This window comes from Amblyraja radiata, chromosome 5 (assembly GCF_010909765.2).
Source record: "Amblyraja radiata isolate CabotCenter1 chromosome 5, sAmbRad1.1.pri, whole genome shotgun sequence".
NCBI classification, from domain to species: Eukaryota; Metazoa; Chordata; class Chondrichthyes; order Rajiformes; family Rajidae; genus Amblyraja; species Amblyraja radiata.
This window is the reverse complement of record NC_045960.1, coordinates 42,603,297-42,624,099: the sequence shown is the minus strand read 5'-3', so window position 1 is coordinate 42,624,099 and position 20,803 is coordinate 42,603,297. Positions and strand designations below refer to the sequence as shown.

The window sequence follows — 20,803 nt, the reverse complement described above, 5'->3', positions numbered from 1 at the left end:
ATTACAGTTAGGACATCTCTTCTGAGGATCGCTGTGAGCTGCCTGGCTTGCTTGGGTCATAAATCGCCTGTTATCTGTGTTAGCTCGCTGCCTAGTGAGGCCCATCAGATTGATGGATTTGGTTTCGTGCGGACTGTCTAGAGGGTCTATAAATTCTGCTGTTCTGCATACGCTGCCTCATCTAGTGTCAAATCTGGCTTTCTCAGTAGCTCTGATCTGAGCTTTTGGTCGCTCATGCCATTCTCTAGAATGTCCCTCATTAACTGAACAGTTAGCTGGTCAACCGGCATATCTTGGAATCGGCTTCGCTGGGCCATATACATCAAATCTGAGATAAACGAGTCAACTCGTTCGCCAGGGAGCTCACGACGAGAGAAAAATCTTGCCCTGTCCAAAATGTGATTTGAGGGCAGGTCACAGATCTGGCTTAGTTTACGTAGCAGAACATTGGGGTCGTTGGGAGATTCAGATGGGGTTATTACCTGGCCGTTGGCACCGAGGGCAGCCGGAGCATAGAGGAATGTTCTGGATCGTCAAATGGCATCTTAACCCGCAAGGTTAAGTAAGAGGGAGGCCTTGACAGCGTTGGTTCATTTCGGTGTGCAATGTTCATGTAGTGTCGGTAATCAATTTCAAACATGGGCCAACGTTCACCGATATCCGCATCAAAGACAAGTGGGTCAGGCTTTCGACAAGAAGAGGCCATCATAAAGCAAAATAAAAACTCACAAAAAAGATAAAAGAAACCCGATATACAGAAGGACATCAAACCACTTCTGACGCCATGTAGACATACACCAGACACAGCATGTGATTCAAGTTCATCTTTAATCAGCACTGAGATTTTAACAGCATAAAGGATGGTTGGTTGTCAGTACATCCTAGCTGCTCGAACTGAACCGTGCTGGAAGCAAGTGTTAGTATAAGTGTTACAGTGGGGTGGAGTTAGTGATGCTGGCTTGTGTGTGATTGGTTGACATCCATCATCAATCTACAGTTGAGGTAGATGAACACAAACTCGAGACCGTGACACACCCCGTCCATTAACCATTGAAATGCCTGCGCGGCATTCTTAAGGCCGAACGGCATTCGCACAAACTCGTACAATCCAAATGGCGTAATGATTGCTGTCTTGGGCACATCCTTCAGGTGGACCGGAATCTGGTTATAGCCCAGTACCAAATCCACTTTTGAGAAGATAGTAGCCCCGGCCAAATCGGCGTTGAAGTCCTGGATGTGGGGCACGGGGTATCGGTCTGCGGCGGTAGCGGCATTCAGCCCCCGATAACCCCGCAAGGTCGCTAGCCCCCGCTTGCCTTGGGGACCATGTGGAGTGGGGACGCACATGGGCTGTTTGAAGGGCGGACGATCCCCTTATCTTCGTATCATCTGCAAACTTGGCCATAAAGCCACCAATTTCATCATCCAGATCATTAGCATATAAAGTGAAAAGTAGATGACCCAACAACAACCCTACAGAACACCACTAGTCGTCGGCAACCAACTAATAGAAGCCCCTTTATTCCCACTCGTTGCCATATGCCAGTCAGCGAATCTTCCATCCATGCTAGTACTTTGATTTTAACACCATTGGCTCCTATTTTGTTTAGCAGCCTCACTTGCAGCACCTTATCGAAGGCCTTCTGATCCAAGTCTGATCTAAGTAAACAACATCTACTGACTCTCCTTTGTCTATTCTGTATGTTACTTCCTCAAAGAATTCCAACAAATTCTTGGAGGAAGTAATTCAAATTTTAACAAATGCGGTTGAGATCGGCCATCTGACCCGGCCGAGGCGGGACTTTAGGGAAAATTTTGAAGTGGGCTCTCATAATTTTGTCTGGATTAAAGGAGGTGCCGGACTACGTGTTGCCAGAAAATTGGTGGTAGACCTGTTCTACGTTTACATATCTGTTGTTCTGTGAATGAATTTCATTGTTCAGTTTTGGGACATATGACAATAATACACTCATGACTCTTGATTAACTAATGGCACGGTAGTGCAATGGTAGAGTTGCTGCCTTACATTACCAGAGACCCAGGTTCGATCCTGACTCTTAGTGCTGTCTGTACCGAGTTTGTAAGTTCTCCCTGTGACCGTGTGGGTTTTCTCCGGGTGCTCCTGTTTCTTCCCACATTCCAAAGACGTACAGGTTTGTAAATTAATAGGCTTCAGTAAAAAATTGTAAATTGGCCCTAGTGTGTAGGATAGTGCTAGTGTACGAGGATCGTTGGTCGACACAGAATCGGTGGACTGAAGGGCCAGTTTCCTCACTATATCACTGAACTATTATAGTTGCTTTAAGAGACCACCATGGGAACGCTGTGGTGAGATCCAGGAACGCAACCATAATGGCAATTATATGTTCCCATGGAACAGGTGGTCTTTATGCAGCTTTGAATAATTAATAGCATTCCCAGCACATCACATCGAGGACCTTCATCATCTCCAGGCGTAAGTGCATTGCCTCCAATCTTTAGGTATTTCTTTCCCCTTTGTTCCATGATTAGCTTGTTTGCTTCAGTAACACCTGTGAAATAGATTTACACCCTTGCCGCATCCTGATCCACAAGAAAGCATTTATTTCGTTTTTAATTAAAACTAGACCAAGTGCGGACCCGTTGGGCCCGGTCCCCCAAGGCAATATTCCACCACTGACCCATAGCCCCCAACTGCGCAGGCGCGGCTGACGGATTCCTGTTGTGATGCCAGAGATCCCCGTTGTGACGTGAGTCACAGCAACCCTCCCCAACTGAGCACGTGCGGCTGGCAAGTGGGAGAGCGACTGCGACGTTTTTAATGTTCAAAATGGTAATAACCTGTAAAATATAAGAGCAATGTGAACGCATGTCACTCTCCCTCTTCAGTCCGCCTCCATTATCTTCCTTCTCCCCACCCTCCACCAATCCTCCCCTCCTTCCTCTTCCCCCTCCCCTCCTATATTACCTCACCACCCCTCTTCCTACCTTTATCCTCCTCCATTCCCCATCATCCCCCAGCACTCCCTCCCCCTCCTCTTCACCCTCCCTCTTCTTCCCCCTCTCCTATCCCCTACCCTGTCATTCCCTCCCTCCATAACGCCTCTCCCCTCCTTACACCCCACCTCTCCCTCTATCCCCCTGCTCCTCAATTCCTCACCTCCCCCCATCCCACCTCCCTCCTCACCTCCGCCACTGCCCTCCTCTCCCTCTATCCCCCACATCCTACCTCCCCCACCCCCCTCCTCTTCCTCTATCCCCCTCCTCCCTCCCTTTCCCCTCCCACATCGTCCCTACCCCCCTCTATCCCCCTGCTCCCCCACTCACCTCCCCCCTATTCCACCCTCCCCCCCCCCAGAAAATCGCGGTTATTTTAAATGAACTTCTGAATGAAAATCACGTTTTTTTCCTTTAAAATAACCTAATCACAGTTAGCTGTTAATGAAAACGGAAGAATTTGATTAAAACAGATATATTTTTAGAATAAAATCAACGTCAATGAAAATCGCAATTTAAAAAAAAAAAGAAATTCGGCATACCATTGTGACATCAAATGCGGCTGACGGGGAGGGCAATGTCAATAACTTGTAAAACATTACATCAATCTGAATGAAACTTGCTACAACACATCACGGGACAATGGTGAGTAAGGTGGGCCTAAAATTGTAGCGCTATCGTGTACCGTTTATGTGGAGTTTTGCGCACAAATATAGGTACAAACAAACTAACAAACAAGATGAGAGTTTTAGTTATATAGTTATACTAGACCAAGTGGGACCCGTTGGGTCCCGTTCCCCCAACGTAATATTCCACCTCACACCCATAGCCCCCAACTGTGCAGGCGCAGCTGAGGTGTTCCCGTTCTGAAGCCAGAGATCCCCGTTGTGACGTGAGTCATGGCATCCCTCCTCCAACTGCGCCTCGCCATCACAGCAACCCTCATCCAACTGCGCCTCGCCATCCCTCTTCCTACCTCTATCCTTCTCCATTCCCCCTCATCCCCCAGCATTCCCTCCCCCTCCTGTCCACCCTCCCTGTTTATCCTGTCCCTTCCTAACCCCTCCTCTCCCTCAATCCCCCCCATACTCCCTTCTCACCTCCCCAGGATCTTGATGTAAACCACCGCCGGCCCCGTTTTCTCCAGCAGGGCGGCGATTAAGTTGTACTTGAAGTGGGGGTTGTCGGTGGGGCAAGCTTCCTGGAGCCGGGAGAGGGCTTGAGGCGGGGGCTGTCTTGGGGGAGAAGGGCGGGGATCGTCCTGGAGCCCGGGGAGGGGGAGGGCTTGAGGCGGGGGGTGTCGGGGGGGGGGGGGGGGTGGCGTCCTGGAGCTGTGGGAGGGTGAGGACTTGAGGCGGGGCTATTGGGCGGGGGAGGGGGCGAGCGTCCTGGAGCCGGGGAGGGGGAGGGCTTCAGGCGGGGGCTGTTGGGGGGGGGGGGGGGGGGGCGAGGGTCCTGGAATCGGGGAGGGAGAGGCTGAGGGTACCCGGCGCAGCCTCTCCCGGCCCCCGCGCCGGCTCCAACCACAACCCAGGACCCGGGGGGGGGGGGGCAGAAATTAAAATAGAAGGAAACGTACCCGTGGAGCCGTTGGGTCGCCGTTGTGATGGGAAACAAAGGTGGCGGTCTGAAATTGTGCAAATGCCGCACTGAGAACCCGTGGGGTATCCTTTGTGATGCCTGTCAAGTAAAGACGGCTAGTGGGGGCACTTTAAAAAAAAAAGTTGTTTAATTTACATCACAGGACAATGGTGAGTAAGGTGGGCCAATAATTGTAGTGCTACCATGTACCGTTTTTGCGCAAATACAAACCAGGAAAACAAACGGACAAACAAACAAGATGAGAGTTTTAGTACTATAGAGATAGAGATATAGAAAGATTGATAGAAGACTAGACCAAGTGCGAACCCATTGGGCCCGTTCCCCCACCGCAATATTCCACCACTCGCCCACAGCCCTCAACTGAGGGCCAGGAGCCGTTGGAGCAAGAGGAGGAGTTTCCGGGCGGTGAGTTTAAAAATCGAGCACGGGGCTTGCTTTCACAGAGGTCCAGGAGCCGTTGGAACAAGAGGAGGAGTTTCCGGGCGGTGAGTTTAAAAATCGAGCGCGGGGCTTGCTTTCACAGAGGCCCAGGAGCCGTTGGAGCAAGAGGAGGAGTACCCAATCTGTAACGTTCCATCACACTTCAAAGGAAGTGGTCTGGTGGAAGCCGCTGATTGGTGGAAGCGGACTAGAGGAAGCAGCTGATTGGGAGCAACCCCAGGTTTGCATTTCAGGTTAAGGGTACAGTGAGTTAAGGGTACAGTGAGTTAAGGATACAGTGAGTTATGGGTACAGTGAGTTATGGGTACAGTGAGTTATGGGTACAGTGCTTTTTAGTAAAGGTACAGTGTGAAGGATTAAGATTTTTATAGAGTGAGTTGATTTAATTTGGGGGCAAGTCATGTCAGTTGAGATCGGCCCCATGGTTTGCTCATCCTGCAACATGTGGGAGATCAGGGATATGGTTGGTGTCCCTGGTGACTACGTTTGCAGGAAGTGTGTCCAGCTGCAGCTCCTGGCAGACCGCATTGAACGATTGGAGCTGCGGTTGGATTCATACTGGAGCATCCAAGATGCTGAGAAAGTCGTGAATAGCACGTACAGTGAGTTGGTCACACCGCATGTAAAAGTTAAGCGGACAGAAAGGGAGCAGGTGGCCATTAGCCAACGTAGCAGTAGGCAGGTAGTGCAGGAGTCCCCTGAGGTCACTTCCCTCCTAAACAGATATACCATTTTGGACTCTGTTGGGGGAGATGGCTCATCAGGGGAAGGCAGCAGAAGCCTAGTTCATGGCACCATGGGTGGCTCTGCGGCACAGGAGGTGAGGAAAAAGAGTGGAAGGGCTATAGTAATAGGGGATTCAATTGTAAGGGGAATAGATAGGCGTTTCTGCGGCCACAAACGAGACTCCAGAATGGTATGTTGCCTCCCTGGTGCAAGGGTCAAGGATGTCACTGAACGGCTGCAGAACATTCTGGAGGGGGAGGGTGAGCAGCCAGTTGTCGTGGTGCACATTGGCACCAACGATATAGGTAAAAAACGGGATGAGATCCTACAAGGTGAATTTAGGGAGCTAGGAGATAAACTTAAAAGTAAGACCTCAAAGGTAATAATCTCTGGATTACTACCAGTGCCACGTGCTAGTCAGAGTAGAAATAGGAAGATATTGCAGATGAATACGTGGCTTGAAAAATGTTGCAAGGGGGAGGGATTCAAATTTCTAGGGCATTGGAACCAGTTCTGGGGGAGATGGGACCAGTACAAACAGGACGGTCTGCACCTGGGCTGGAATGGAACCAATGTCCTTGGGGGAGTGTTTGCTAGTGCTGTTGGGGACGATTTAAACTAATGTGGCAGGGGGGTGGGTGCATGAGCAGAGAGACAGAGGGGTGTAAAATGAGGGTAGAAGCAATAGGTAGCAAGGTGAAAAGTAAAGTGGCAGGCAGACAAATCCAGGGCAAAAATCAAAAAGGGCCACTTTTCAACATAATTGTATAAGGGGTAAGAGTGTTGTAAAAACAAGCCTGAAGGCTTTGTGTCTCAATGCAAGGAGCATTCGTAATAAGGTGGATGAGTTGAATGTGCAGATAGTTATTAATGAATATGATATAGTTGGGATCACGGAGACATGGCTCCAGGGTGACCAAGGCTGGGAGCTGAACATCCAGGGATATTCAATATTCAGGAGGGATAGAGAGAAAGGAAAAGGAGGTGGGGTAGCGTTGCTGTATAGAGAGGAGATTAACGCAATGGAAAGGAAGGACATTAGTTTGGAGGATGTGGAATCGGTATGGGTAGAGCTGCGAAACACTAAGGGGCAGAAAACGCTGGTGGGTGTTATATACAGGCCACCTAACAGTAGTAGTGAAGTTGGAGATGGTATCAAACAGGAAATTAGAAATGCGTGCGACAAAGGCAAAACTGTTATAATGGGTGACTTCAATCTACATATAGATTGGGTGAATCAAATTGGCAGGGGTGCTGAGGAAGAGGATTTCTTGGAATGTATGCGGGATAGTTATCTAAATCAACATGTAGAGGAACCAACGAGAGAGCAGGCTATTTTAGACTGGGTATTGAGTAATGAGGAAGGGTTAGTTAGCAGTCTTGTTGTACGTGCCCCCTTGGGCAAGAGTGACCATAATATGGTTGAGTTCTTCATTAGGATGGAGAGTGACATTGTTAATTCAGAAACAAATGTTCTGAACTTAAAGAAAGGTAACTTTGAGGGTATGAGACGTGAATTGGCCAAGATTGACTGGCAATGAATTCTAAAAGGGTTGACGGTGGAAGGGTTAGTTAGCAGTCTTGTTGTGCGTGGCCCCTTGTGCAAGAGTGACCATAATAGAAACATAGAAAATAGAGGCAGGAGTAGGCCATTCGGCCCTTCGAGCCTGCACCGCCAATCAATATGATCATGGCTGATCATCCAACTCAGTATCCCGTACCTGCCTTCTCTCCATACCCCCTGATCCCTTTAGCCACAAGGGCCACATCTAACTCCCTCTTAAATATAGCCAATGAACTGGCCTCAACTACCTTCTGTGGCAGAGAGTTCCAATATGGTTGAGTTCTTCATTAGGATGGAGAGTGACATTGTTAATTCAGAAACAAGGGTCCTGAACTTATAGAAAGGTCACTTTGAGGGTATGAGACATGAATTGGCCAAGATAGACTGGCAATTGATTCTTAAAGGGTTGACGGTGGATATGCAATGGAAGGCATTTAAAGACTGCATGGATGAACTACAACAATTGTTCATCCCAGTTTGGCAAAAGAATAAATCAGGGAAGGTAGTGCATCCGTGGATAACAAGGGAAATCAGGGATAGTATCAAAACAAAAGATGAAGCATCCAAATTAGCCAGAAAAAGCAGCCTACCAGAGGACTGGGAGAAATTCAGAGTCCAGCAGAAGAGGACAAGGGGCTTAATTAGGAAAGGGAAAATAGATTGTGAAAGAAAACTGGCAGGGAACATAAAAACTGACTGCAAAAGTTTTTATAGATATGTGAAGAGAAAAAGATTAGTTAAAACAAATGTAGGTCCCTTGCAGTCAGAACAGGTGAATTGATCATTGGGAACAAGGACATGGCAGACCAATTGAATAACTACTTTGGTTCTGTCTTCACTAAGGAAGACATAAATAATCTGCCGGAAATAGCAGGGGACCGGGGGTCAAATGAGATGGAGGAACTGAGTGAAATCCATGTTAGCCGGGAAGTGGTGTTAGGTAAATTGAATGGATTAAAGGCCGATAAATCCACAGGGCCAGATAGGCTGCATCCCAGAGTACTTAAGGAAGTAGCCCCAGAAATAGTGGACGCATTAGTGATACATTTTCAAATCTCTTTAGATTCTGGAGTAGTTCCAGAGGTTTGGAGGGTAGCTAATGTAACCCCACTTTTTAAAAAGGGAGGGAGAGAGAAAATGGGGAATTACAGACCAGTTAGTCTAACATCGGTAGTGGGGAAAATGCTAGAGTCAGTTATTAAAGATGGGATTGCAGCACATTTGGAAAGTGGTGAAATCATTGGACAAAGTCAGCATGGATTTATAAAAGGTAAATCATGTCTGACGAATCTTATAGAATTTTTCGAGGATGTAACTAGTAGAGTGGATAAGGGAGAACCAGTGGATGTGGTGTATCTGGACTTTCAGAAGGCTTTCGACAAGGTCCCACATAAGAGATTAGTATGCAAACTTAAGGGTTTCAATATTGATGTGGATAGAGAACTGGCTGGCAGACAGGAAGCAAAAAGTAGGAGTAAACGGGTGTTGTGAGGTAAATGAGACTTTCACTACTCGTAATTTACTTAACTTTATTTAAGCTTTAAGCAACTTATTTCTTTAATACATAAACTCAGAAACGTCCTGCAAACATGGCTGATTCCGCAGGCTTTTCCCGCCCGAAATACTTCGCACATGCGCACATTTCGGAAATGTCCTGCACATGCGCACACTCTAGAAGAGCTCCGCACATGCGCACATGCGCACATGCGCCCACTTCAACGGGTCCTTTTCAGAATGGCACGCAGTAACTAGTGGGGTACCGCAAGGCTCAGTGCTGGGACCCCAGCTATTTACAATATATATTAATGATATGGGCGAGGGAATTGAATGCAACATCTCCAAGTTTGCGGATGACACGAAGCTGCGGGGCAGTGTTAGCTGTGAGGAGGATGTTAGGAGATGCAAGGTGACTTGGATAGGTTGGGTGAGTGGGCAAATGCATGGCAGATGCAGTATAATGTAGATAAATGTGAAGTTATCCACTTTGGTGGCAAAAATAGGATAGTAGACTATTATCTGAATGGTGGCCGATTAGGAAAAGGGGAGATGCAACGAGACCTGGGTGTCATGGTACACCAGTCATTGAAAGTAGGCATGCAGCTGCAGCAGGCAGTGAGGAAAGCGAATGGTATGTTAGCATTCATAGCAAAAGGATTTGAGTATAAGAGCAGGGAGGTTCTACTACAGTTGTACAGGGTCTTGGTGAGACCACACCTGGAGTATTGCGTACAGTTTTGGTCTCCTAATTTGAGGAAAGACATTCTTGCCATAGAGTGAGTACAGAGAAGGTTCACCAGACTGATTCCCTGGATGTCAGGACTTTCATATGAAGAAAGACTGGATAGACTTGGCTTGTACTCGCTAGAATTTAGAAGATTGAGGGGGGATCTTATAGAAACTTACAAAATTCTTAAGGGGTTGGACAGGCTAGATGCAGGAAGATTGTTCCCGATGTTGGGGAAGTCCAGAACAAGGGGTCACAGTTTAAGAATAAGGGGGAAGTCTTTTAGGACCGAGATGAGAAAAACATTTTTCACACAGAGAGTGGTGAATCCGTGGAATTCTCTGCCACAGAAGGTAGTTGAGGCCAGTTCATTGGCTATATTTAAGTGGGAGTTAGATGTGGCCCTGTGGCTAAAGGGATCAGGGGGTATGGAGAAAAGGCAGGTACAGGATACTGAGTTGGATGATCAGCCATGATCATATTGAATGGCGGTGCAGGCTCGAAGGGCCGAATGGCCTACTCCTGCACCTATTTTCTATTTTTCTATGTTTTTAACTGTGCAGGCGCGGCTGATGGGTTCTTGTTGTGACGCCAGAGATCCCCACTGTGACGCCAGTCACGGCAACCCTCACCCAACTGCGCTGGCGCAGCCGGCAAGTGGGAGCGCGACTGCGACACAAACATGGAGCAACTCAGCGGGACAGGTAGCATCTCTGGAGAGAAGGAATCGGTGACATTTCGGGTCGAGACCCTTCCTCTGACTTCTTCTGAAACGTCACCAATTCCTTCTCTCCAGAGATGCTGCTTGTCCCGCTGAATTACTCCAGCTTTTTGTGTCTATCTACGATTTAAACCGGCATCTGCAGTTCCTTCCTACACAGTTAAAAAGCATACTCCAGTGACATTATTGTAAGCTGATTTGCATTTTTTACTTGATATACTTGGTATTCTTGTTACATGCAGTATAAAATTATTGTTGGTCATATCAGCACAGCAAAGAAGAGGTCAGATGTCTCCACCTTGTATGTTCTTCAGCAGGATTTCCACAGGCAGTAGAAGATCAAATTAGGCTTTCCTCATAATTAAATTTAATTTCATGAACAAAAATTGCATATGCATTATACCAGTGTTTAATTGCCAATCAGCATTTTAATGTTATTGTACAGCATGAGACAGAATGGTTACAATTAATGACTCGCTCATCTTTACAGCCACATTTAAATTAATTGTGGACAGGAGGTATTGGGCAGAGCAATTTATAGACTGAGAAAATGGGCCAATGGCTGCCTTTAGGCTGTTTTTCTGTGTATCACCGATGGAAGCAACGAGCAGCTCAGACTTTATTGAAGTACAATCCGAGATTTGAAACTACTCGATAAAATAAATCTATTTTGCTAGATGTACTTTGACCTCACAGAGAAGCAATGCCTATTGAGATGCAGCCACAATCAATTGAATCATTTGGTGTACACCTATGAAACACGTGCAGTTAAACATTTTACGATGTTTTATGATTAAAGATCCCTTTCCTTATACTTCTAAATTGCAGAAACTCTTCACGCGTCAAAGGAGATAGCATGTCAAATATTAAACATTCACTACTAAATTAGAGTGTCATGAAAAAGGTTTTTCACCATGCATATAAGTACATTAAGGTCAGCAAGAATCGGCATTATCTCTGCTCTGTTCAATTGCTGGATTTCTTAAAATGCAAGCCTTTTACACATCTATTGACCATTATGCTTTATCATGGTCCCAAACCCCAGCTCAGGCCATATCTCTAACCATGTTTCCAGCCCCAAGCTCTAGCTCCACAAGCACTTTCTCACCAGATGGAAAAGAAGCAGAATTTATTTTGTTCTCAGCAGAAAGGAAAGAAAATGTAAGCATTAATAATCTTATTAGAAATGGTTAAAAATTTAATGTTCACCTATTAAGATATGGTCGAAATCACCCATGATTATTTTAAACAGGTGAATCCATTTCGAGACAAAATCTGCAAGGTGTTTAGTACACATGAAAATGGATTATTTTCATTTGAAGACTTCCTGGATCTGTTCTCGGCCTTTAGTGAAACTGCATCACTTTCTGTAAAAATTGACTATGCATTTCAAATCTTTGGTATGTTTTCACTTTTTTTTCTTAATTTGAGCCTAAACGATAATCAAAAGTGATTAACTTTCATGTTAATACTGGATAGGAAATCACTACAATTTATGTTATTTAACAAAGAAGAATGTTGTCAAGCTTAATGCATGGTGGAGAAAATTCCCATTTTTATTGAAATCTCAGCTGGATAACAAGTTGGTTTAGCATACCAAAAATAAGTTGTGGGTTCTTAACCAGTTCACTTATTTTTGTTCATGGCTTGAGTTAGTTCTATAACCAAAACACTGCTTTGATTCTGTTGTATGAAGCACTCAGAACTTTAGTTATAATTATAAAATTATAAACTATGGGTGACTACATCATAAAGTATGACGGTGTGTCATTTTTATGACACATACTTAGCTCTCTTTAAGGCCTTAAAACCATCAAGAAAAGTGGTTCAACCATGACTTACTATTTGTTTTGAAGTTGAAAATAACATTGGATGGATCACAGCAAAATGCTTCTAATTTTATAAATAAAAGTAATAACTCTTGACAATTGGGATATTTTCACGATTCAGCAAAGAAAGATCAAGGCTTGATAAGGAAAGAGTAAGTATTAGGTAATCACGTGAAATTGGACATTAAAATATTGACTTTAATTTTTGTTTGGTTCATTCTGTTTTTCTTTAGGCATCTCTTTTGTGTTGGCTATAATTTGGTATTTCTGATGTTAAAATCAGAATTGCAGTATGATGGCCAGCAGAGATTGCTTAAAATTTCAGAGTGGGAGTAGGTCCGGTGGACCATTCATCAAGATCATAGCTATTTTCTACCTCAACAGCATTTTGCTATGTCATCTCTACATCCCTCGAATCCACTAAAATCTAGAAATCTATTGATCTGTTTTGAATGAACTCAGTGACTGAGTTTCAGTGAGATTTTCTCTCATTTTTATCAATTCTAGAGAATTTAGGCCTAGTCTACTCAATCTCCCCTCATTTGCCAGAAACCCTGCAGGTAGATTAATTGGTTACTGTAAATGATTCCTAGTGTAAGTGGGTGATAACAGAATTGGGAATGGGATGGGGGCACACAAGTAATATTAATGGACATGTAAAAAAGTAAACATCATAGGGAAGTAAGACATTGATCAGGTTGCTCTGAAAGTTGATATAGACGTGATGGGCTAAATTACCTTCTTATATGTAATAAACAACTATCAAATATCAAACCTGCCATCCCAGGAACCAGTCTAATGAACCTTTATGCACTCTCTCTGTAATGAGTATATATTTATCTAAAGAAAGTAGATCAAAAACATATACAGGTATGTCTTATCAGGACCCAATATTATTTCAGTAAGATTATCTTTGATCCCGTATCAAATCCTGTCATAGTAAATGTCAATGTACGATTTGCCTTCCTAATTGCTTGCTGTTAGCTATCAAATCTCATTGGTTGCCATATTGTAACCAAATTATCTATTCTATTTTAAAATTTCATCTAATTTGAACATTTTTAATCAAATAGAAAGCACAATCATAAAGGTAGAGAGGAAGCCTTGATCATAAGTAAAATTATGAATGTACTTTAGTATTGGTTTATTTTCCAAACTTGTTTTGGTAATGAATGATGCACATGGTGTTGACAATGTTATTGCCAGGAGATATCATAACATTATCCAGACTTACAAATTAAACTCTTTCGGACTTCCGGTGGTGCCATGGAGCTGTGAGAGGCGCAGCATTTAGCTCCGCTCCCGACGAATGCGTTAAATCGCTGAAAAAGACGTTTTGGAAGACGGGACTGATTTAAAAATACTTACCGGAGCTGCTTGACGTCGCGTAAGTGACGTCATCAGAAATCGCCGCGAACTAACGGAGAATAACGGCAGTTTTAATTGCGAAAGAGGAATCTTCCCCAGAGACCTACAAGACCTGCTACAAGACTCCACCTGAAAGAACTGGGTAAAACTGTGCAAACAGCAGCAGAAAGCTCGGAAGAAGAATCTGAAACTCAAAGATTAGCCACTGAAATGGCCTCAAAGGAGAAACAGATGGAGCAATTGGAACAATCGGTAAGAACCTCAATAATGAGTGACTTTGCTAATTGCTACAAGACGGGAACACTGCACTGGAGAAAAGTCTGTCTAAAAAAATTAAGCATGGTAACGAGGAAGTCATTGAGGAAATCGATACGCTAAGGAAACGTGTGGAAGAAATTGAGGATGATTTAAGTACAGAAATCAAACGGGTTGAAAAAGATTACAACGAGAAGTTTGATTCTGTTCTCAAGACCACTAAAGCATACAACACGGTTATGGAAGATATGGAAGCTGCAATGAATGATATGTCTAAAGAGATGAAGAGACTCAGGAAGGAGCAAGAATGTGTCTCGGGGCAACTGGCCAAAATGACTGACAAATGCCTGGATTTGGAAGCACGATCGAGAAGGCAGAATTTAAGAATAGTTGGAGTGAGAGAGGGAAGGGAAACTGGAAAGAACCCTCGGGAGTTCGCTGCCAACTTACTTAAACAAGTATTTAAGCTGTCTGACAATCCGAGAATAGATGTGGCTCATCGGGTTCGTCGAGCTCAATCAAGGCTAGGAGCCCCTCCAAGACAGATCATAGTGAAATTTCACGACATTTCAGCTCTGGAAGATATGAAACAAATTCCATTCGGAACAAATTTGATGTTTGAAGAGGACAATTTGAGATTCTTTCGAGACTATCCAGCAGAAATAGCCCAAAAAAAGGGACATGTTCACAAAGACAAGACACATTATGAAAGGAATCCAAAGTGTAAGATACGGAGTAATGTACCCTGCAAAAATGAGGATTACTTATAAGAGTGTGGAACGTGCCTTCACTGACCCAGAAGAGGCATTTAAATATGCACAAGAAATTGTAAAGGAGACCGACACATAAGTAAACAGCACGATTATCAGGAGTTGGTCCTTTATAATATCAGCAGAGGGGAAGCGGTGAAGATATGACTTTTTAATAAAAGAAAATGCTCTTGTTAAGATGGCGGCATTTTACACGAGGCGATGGCTAGACATTTTATCTCCCTGGAATGTTAATCCAAGGTCGAACTTTATGTTTCACTTTGAATGAAGGACTTAAAAACAAAGCGGAGCCGTGGAACATGGAAAATTAATACAAATGGACTTGAAAACAAAAATTTATGAATTAAAAAATCTCATAATCTTATACTAACATATAAGTAATTGAATTAACTTAGCAATAGCAATCTAATATGAATTAGTACAATGTAATAATGATTAACTCATCCGGGGGGGGGGAGGCGGGGGTTATTTCATAGTGTTAATTAATCTCTAGATTTAGGATAATGAGCTAAATGTATCGATATATATTACTATCATACTAACAAACGAAAACACATATAACAGATTCAGCTCCAGTTGTGCGTAAGTGGAGGGGAGGAGACTCAGACACTTGGCAGATAGCCAAGAACCTGATTCTGGTTAACCCCTTTCAACCTGCTGTTGTCTAATATAAGAGACTGGGACCTAACTGGGAAGTAAAGTGTAATAATTGTTAGTATATATTGGTATATTAATATATATTTAATGCTAGATTATTTGAAGATGCATTTAGATATACAGATTCAAAGTTTAAAAAAAATATATATATATCACTCAGTTTTGAACTAGCCTTTCTTCCTTCTTACAATATTTGGTCAAGGGAGCGGAGCTAAATGTAAATTAACATCTACGGAAGTTCTTAAGAACTTAGCTACCACCAATAGGTGGTTATTTTTTTTATAGTATCCTTATTTTTAGATACAGGGTACTATAATATCACTTTTTTTTAAATTTCTATATCACGTTACACTTTTCTGTCGTTTTTAAGGTTTATTTTGAAAGGGATATGCCAACAAAATCTAATAGTCGGGGATGATCACCCAACACCTAGAGGTCTGAGGTATTGTGTTGCACCATATGACTTAAAGGTATCAAAATGATTCACAATGCAAGACGATAAACAAAAGAAAACTGGAGGAATCACGTTTTGTAGCTGGAATATAAGGGGCGCAAACGAGCCAATTAAAAGGGGTGAGATTTTCGCCCAATTAAAATCACTCAACTCTGACATAATTTTCCTACAGGAAACACACTTGAAACGTCAAGCTCAGACTAGATTGAAGGAAAATTGGATCGGGCAAACATATTACTCTTAATTTATTTCTAAATCTAGAGGCACGGCAATTATTATTCGTAAAGGTATACCATTTAAATCAAAGAATATTATAACAGATAAAGAGGGGAGGGAGGTATGTTATAGTCACGGGAGAGATTCATTCTACCCCACTTTTTATTTCGAAAAAAAGTTTTATTTGTTCTTTTATATACTCACAACCCTGCGGGTTATTTAATATATGTACATTGAATCTCCAAAAAGGTTTTATACTCGGCATTCCCTCAATTTTAAGTATAAAAGTCAATGGTGAATGATCAGAAATAATACTATTATGATATGATGGTTTATTCGTATACGGGATTAATTTTGTGTCCAATAAAAAATAATCAATTCGCGAATAAGTTTTGTGAACTGATGAATAAAATGAGTATTCCCTACCGCTTGGATTTGCTATTCTCCAAATATCAGCTATGTTATTATTTTTTATATAAGTATTTAAAAATTCACAGGTCTTAGTTTTAACAAGACGCTTCCCTAGCTAAGTATGGATCTATAACACAGTTGAAATCTCCCCCCATTATTATATTTTGATAATTATGCTCTGCGATTAAATCTATTATTTTCCTAAAAAATTGTGGGTTATCAAAATTAGGCGCGTAAATATTTATCATAGTTAATGGTGTATTGTAAATTTCTCCCGTGACTATAACATATCTTCCCTCTTTATCAGATATAGATTTCTTTAATTTAAAAGGTATACCCTTCCGAATTATAATAGCCGTGCCTCTTGCTTTAGAGGTGAATGAGGAGTAATAGGTTTGACCTATCCAATTTGCCCTTAATCTGATCTGAGTTTGTTGTTTCAGATGTGTCTCTTGTAGGAAAGCAATATCCATATTTAATGATTTTAATTGTGCCAGAATTTTACCCCTCTTAATTGGCTCATTCGCACCTCTGATGTTCCAACTACAGAAGGTGAGACCTCCGATATTTATTCGACTATTATCTTGCATTGGCTATTATTACCAGACTGTATGATTCATGTGATGCAGCCAAGTACCTCGGAATCCCGAATCCAGAGTTGTCCTTCATAATTTCTACAGTAGTTCTACATCTCCTGACACTTTTAAATATAAACAAGGGAAAAAGAAAAACATAAAATAAAGTGTACATAAAAATTGTTAAGTCACACAACAAATAATTGTGAATAAACAAAAAAAGTGAATGTAATTTATCAAAAAAGCGATAAATTACAAAAAAGCCACCTAAGGTAGCTAGATTTATTTTTAAATTGACCTCCGTCGATGAAATTATGCACTGGGCCTTGTCCCCCTATTAGAATTTGACCCAACGTTAGTCGGTTCCCTCTAATTGTTACCAAAATTATATCAGGTCAACTGCTGAACAGCTTAAAATAGAATAAAATAAAAGGGGAGGTAGAAGATTTGGATTAAAATTAAAGTAATTATGGGTTAAAGTACCTCGTCAATAATGACACTTTTCATTTACCTGTATGTTAAGTAATTCATAATTAGTATTTAGTATTTAAAATATATGTCTAACCTCCCCCATCCTTCCTGCTATATAGTTAGTCGTGTTAGTATAGTACATTGCGCCTTTAACGTTAGTTGAGTTTATTGCGCGTAAGTGGTTAGTTAGTTAGTTAATTATATATATAAATAATAGGTCATATATCATATAGTGTGGAACAGATGCCTCATAATGGCCATTTCAAAAGGAGACGCTCTCATAGTTCTCCGTGCTGAGGGGTTTGTTGACGAGCTTGCGACCTTGAGCTTCCATCTGTGCTTTCAGTTCAGAAGTTTAATTCGGCCTCTGTTATTGAACAACACATTCTTGCCAGATAAGCCTGTCTGGTAACCGTCTGAAGCGTTCTAGTGTCTTAATTGAAACAGAAAAAAACAAAGTTCCACAGATAAAATGTCTATTATTCTGTTCCTCCTTGAATTTTGTTTAAAATCTCCTGGGCATATTTGCAAGCAGAGTCCGGGTCCGTAAATGAGCGTTGCTTGCCCTTAAACGTAATAAGCATTTATGCTGGATAGATCACGCCATAACGAACTTCAGAATGTCCATATAAAATACTGCTTGCCCTTTTAAACTCACGTCTTTTTGCCAAAATTTCCCGAGGATAATCCCTGTAGAATCTTACGATATTATCAGCAAATGTAAGATTTTCTCCATAGGTTATTTTCTTTAATAGAGTTTCCAGAGTTGAAATATCCAGGAACTTTACAATGATTTGCCTTGGTTTAGCATTATCATGTTTTTGGAAGCGACCCACTCGATGAGCCAGATCTATCTTTGGTTTTTCTGGAAGTTTGAAAACATCTTTAAGTAGATTAGTAATAAAATCACGCATTTGAAGGCCGTGTTCAGCACCCTCTTGAACTCCTACTATTCTCAGATTTTGCCTCCTTGACCTGGCCTCTAAATCTTGACATTTCTCATTTAGTTTATTCGTTAGCTCCCAATTAGTATCGTGTTGTTTTTTCAGACCTTGTATTTCTTGGCTCATCTGTTCCATTTCACCATCCATCTCTTCCCTCAATTTTTCCGAGTCTGTTAATTGCTTCAGCAGGGTGTCATGTTTATTGTTATACTCTTTCTGGATACTTTCCAATTCCTTCGCCATCCTGGACTCCAAATCTTTAAACTGCTGGTTCAGGGCTACATAAAGCTCTTTTACTTCGCCGCAGCTATTATCAATTTTCTTAGAAAGATTGCCCTCCATAGTGGAGAAGTTGTTCTGCATTGTAGAATTCATTTTGGCAAATTGCTTCTGAAGATCTTTAGTGATATCTTTAAGAATATTAGCTCTTACCATTTCTTCCCAGCTTTTCATTTCTTTCTCCTTTGTATCACTTCTCGCAGCCATATCGCTTGTAGGTTGTTGAGGTTCCAGCTCCTCTTCCAAACTTTCAAAAGTGAGTTCCGGGGTGGTTTCAAGCTCATCCAGAGCTTTTTGGAGCTGGAAACTGATTGTAGTTTTCTTGGGTCCTTTCTGACCTCTTCGCTTTCTCATCCAGTTTTAAGGATAAGATCGTTTAAAATCCCAAATCCACCGGTACCGTTTGATTGAGTCAGTACCCTCGACGTTCAGCAAACCTGATAAGATTTTTTTAACTCGATCCTGGCATGGGAGTCGACTTTAAACACGATTTGTTGGAGGAGAGCTCAGTGCAGCTGCCTTCACTGCTTCATAGCAGCCACCGGAAGTCTACCCCACTTACTATGATAAATATTTATGCTCCTAACTTTGAGAATCATCAATTCTTTAATAAAATTCTGGATATAATTTCAGTTTAATTATCAAAATGTGATAATTGGGGGAGATTTCAATTGCGTTTTAGATCCATATCTGGATAAATCTGCAAAGCAAAAGAGGATTAATATAAAATCTAAAACCAGTGAACTCCTAAATACATATATAAAAAACACAAACATAACAGACGTATGGAGGATTGCTAATCCAGTTGGAAGGGAATACTCTTTTACTCAACGGTACATAAAACTTATTCACGTATCGCCTATTTTCTAGTGGATACGAAATTAATTCCGTATACAATTAATCCCAAATATCATTATAGCATCATTTCTGATCATTCCCCGCTAACTTTTTTCTTAAAACTAGAAGGAATGTCTGATAAAAAATCGTTTTGGAGGTTTAACCCCCAAATTCTAAACAATCCACAAGGTTGTACATATTTAAAACAACAGATGGATTTTTTTTGTTGAGACTAACGACACTCCAGGTATTTCACCCTCTTTATTATGGGAAGCTTTTAAGGCATTTATCAAAGGAGTTATAATTTAATATCAAGCTTTTCAAAATAAAAAGAATAATACTGAGCAATTGCAGCTAGAAGAACAAATTAGACAATTGGATCTAGATAATGCTAAAGACCCAACCATAGACAAACATAATAAGATAACAATATTGAAATTCAAACTAAACAAAATTTTACCTGCAAGAGTAATAAGACTATTTCAAATTACAAAACAGGAATTTTTTGAATTCGGTGATAAACCACATAAACTTCTAGCACGTCTACTGAAAAAAGGGGAAAAGGAAAATACGATTACCAAAATTAAATCAGATAAAGGCGAATTGTTAACATTACCTAAAGACATTAATAAAAGATTTGCTCAATTTTATCAAAACTTATATACATCTAAAACTTCAGCAGATAACACTAAAATCATATATTTTTGAGACAATTGTAATCTCCCAAAACTCAATCTGTTGGAACAAGTGGAATTAGGAGCTCAGGTTTCAGTTAAAGAAATAGAGGAAACAATAAACTCGTTGAAGAACGGTAAAACGCCAGGACCGGATGGCTTTAGTAATGAATTCTATGAAAGATCTTACGAGATAATCTCACCACGCTTACAAAAATTATACACACACGCTTTTAAAGAACAGACACTACCAGAAACACTAGCCGACTCAAGTATTACACTTATACCTAAAAAAGATAAAGATCTAGAAGAACCTGGTTCATATAGAGCCATAGCATTGTTAAATACAGATCACAAAATATTAGCGAAGACCCTAGCGAGAAGATTGGGTAAATATGTTAGTAAATTAATAAATGCGGATCAAACGGGGTTTATACCCAAGAGATATTCATTTAACAATTTGAGACGTTTGTTTAATATAATGCACTCACATAAAACTGAAGAAGAAGATTTATCAATTATTTCATTGGACGCAGAAAAAGCATTTGACCAAGTGGAATGGCAATACCTTTTTAAAGTATTGCAAAAATTTCAAATGGGAGAGAATTTTATCTCATGGGTAAAATTATTATATGACAAGCCGACTGCTAGAATACTGACCAATAATATACTATCTTCGAAATTTCAACTATCCAGGGGCAATAGGCAGGGATGTGCATTATCGCCCCTGCTATTTGCTCTTGTGATAGAGCCTCTAACAGAAAGTATAAGAATGCATCCGAATATCCATGGTTATAATACCAAACACT

At 41.6% G+C, this 20,803-nt stretch overlaps 1 protein-coding gene across 2 annotated transcripts in view; it reads left to right on the top strand.

The window, feature by feature from the left end:
• cib4 (calcium and integrin binding family member 4) overlaps positions 1-20,803 on the top strand; it is a 67,754-nt gene that overhangs the window by 36,618 nt on the left and 10,333 nt on the right. For both annotated transcript variants that reach the window (XM_033021078.1, XM_033021077.1), the window contains exon 4: positions 11,507-11,654. In XM_033021078.1, the coding sequence (XP_032876969.1) occupies positions 11,507-11,654 (148 nt within the window). The remainder of the gene's footprint in view (positions 1-11,506; positions 11,655-20,803) is intronic.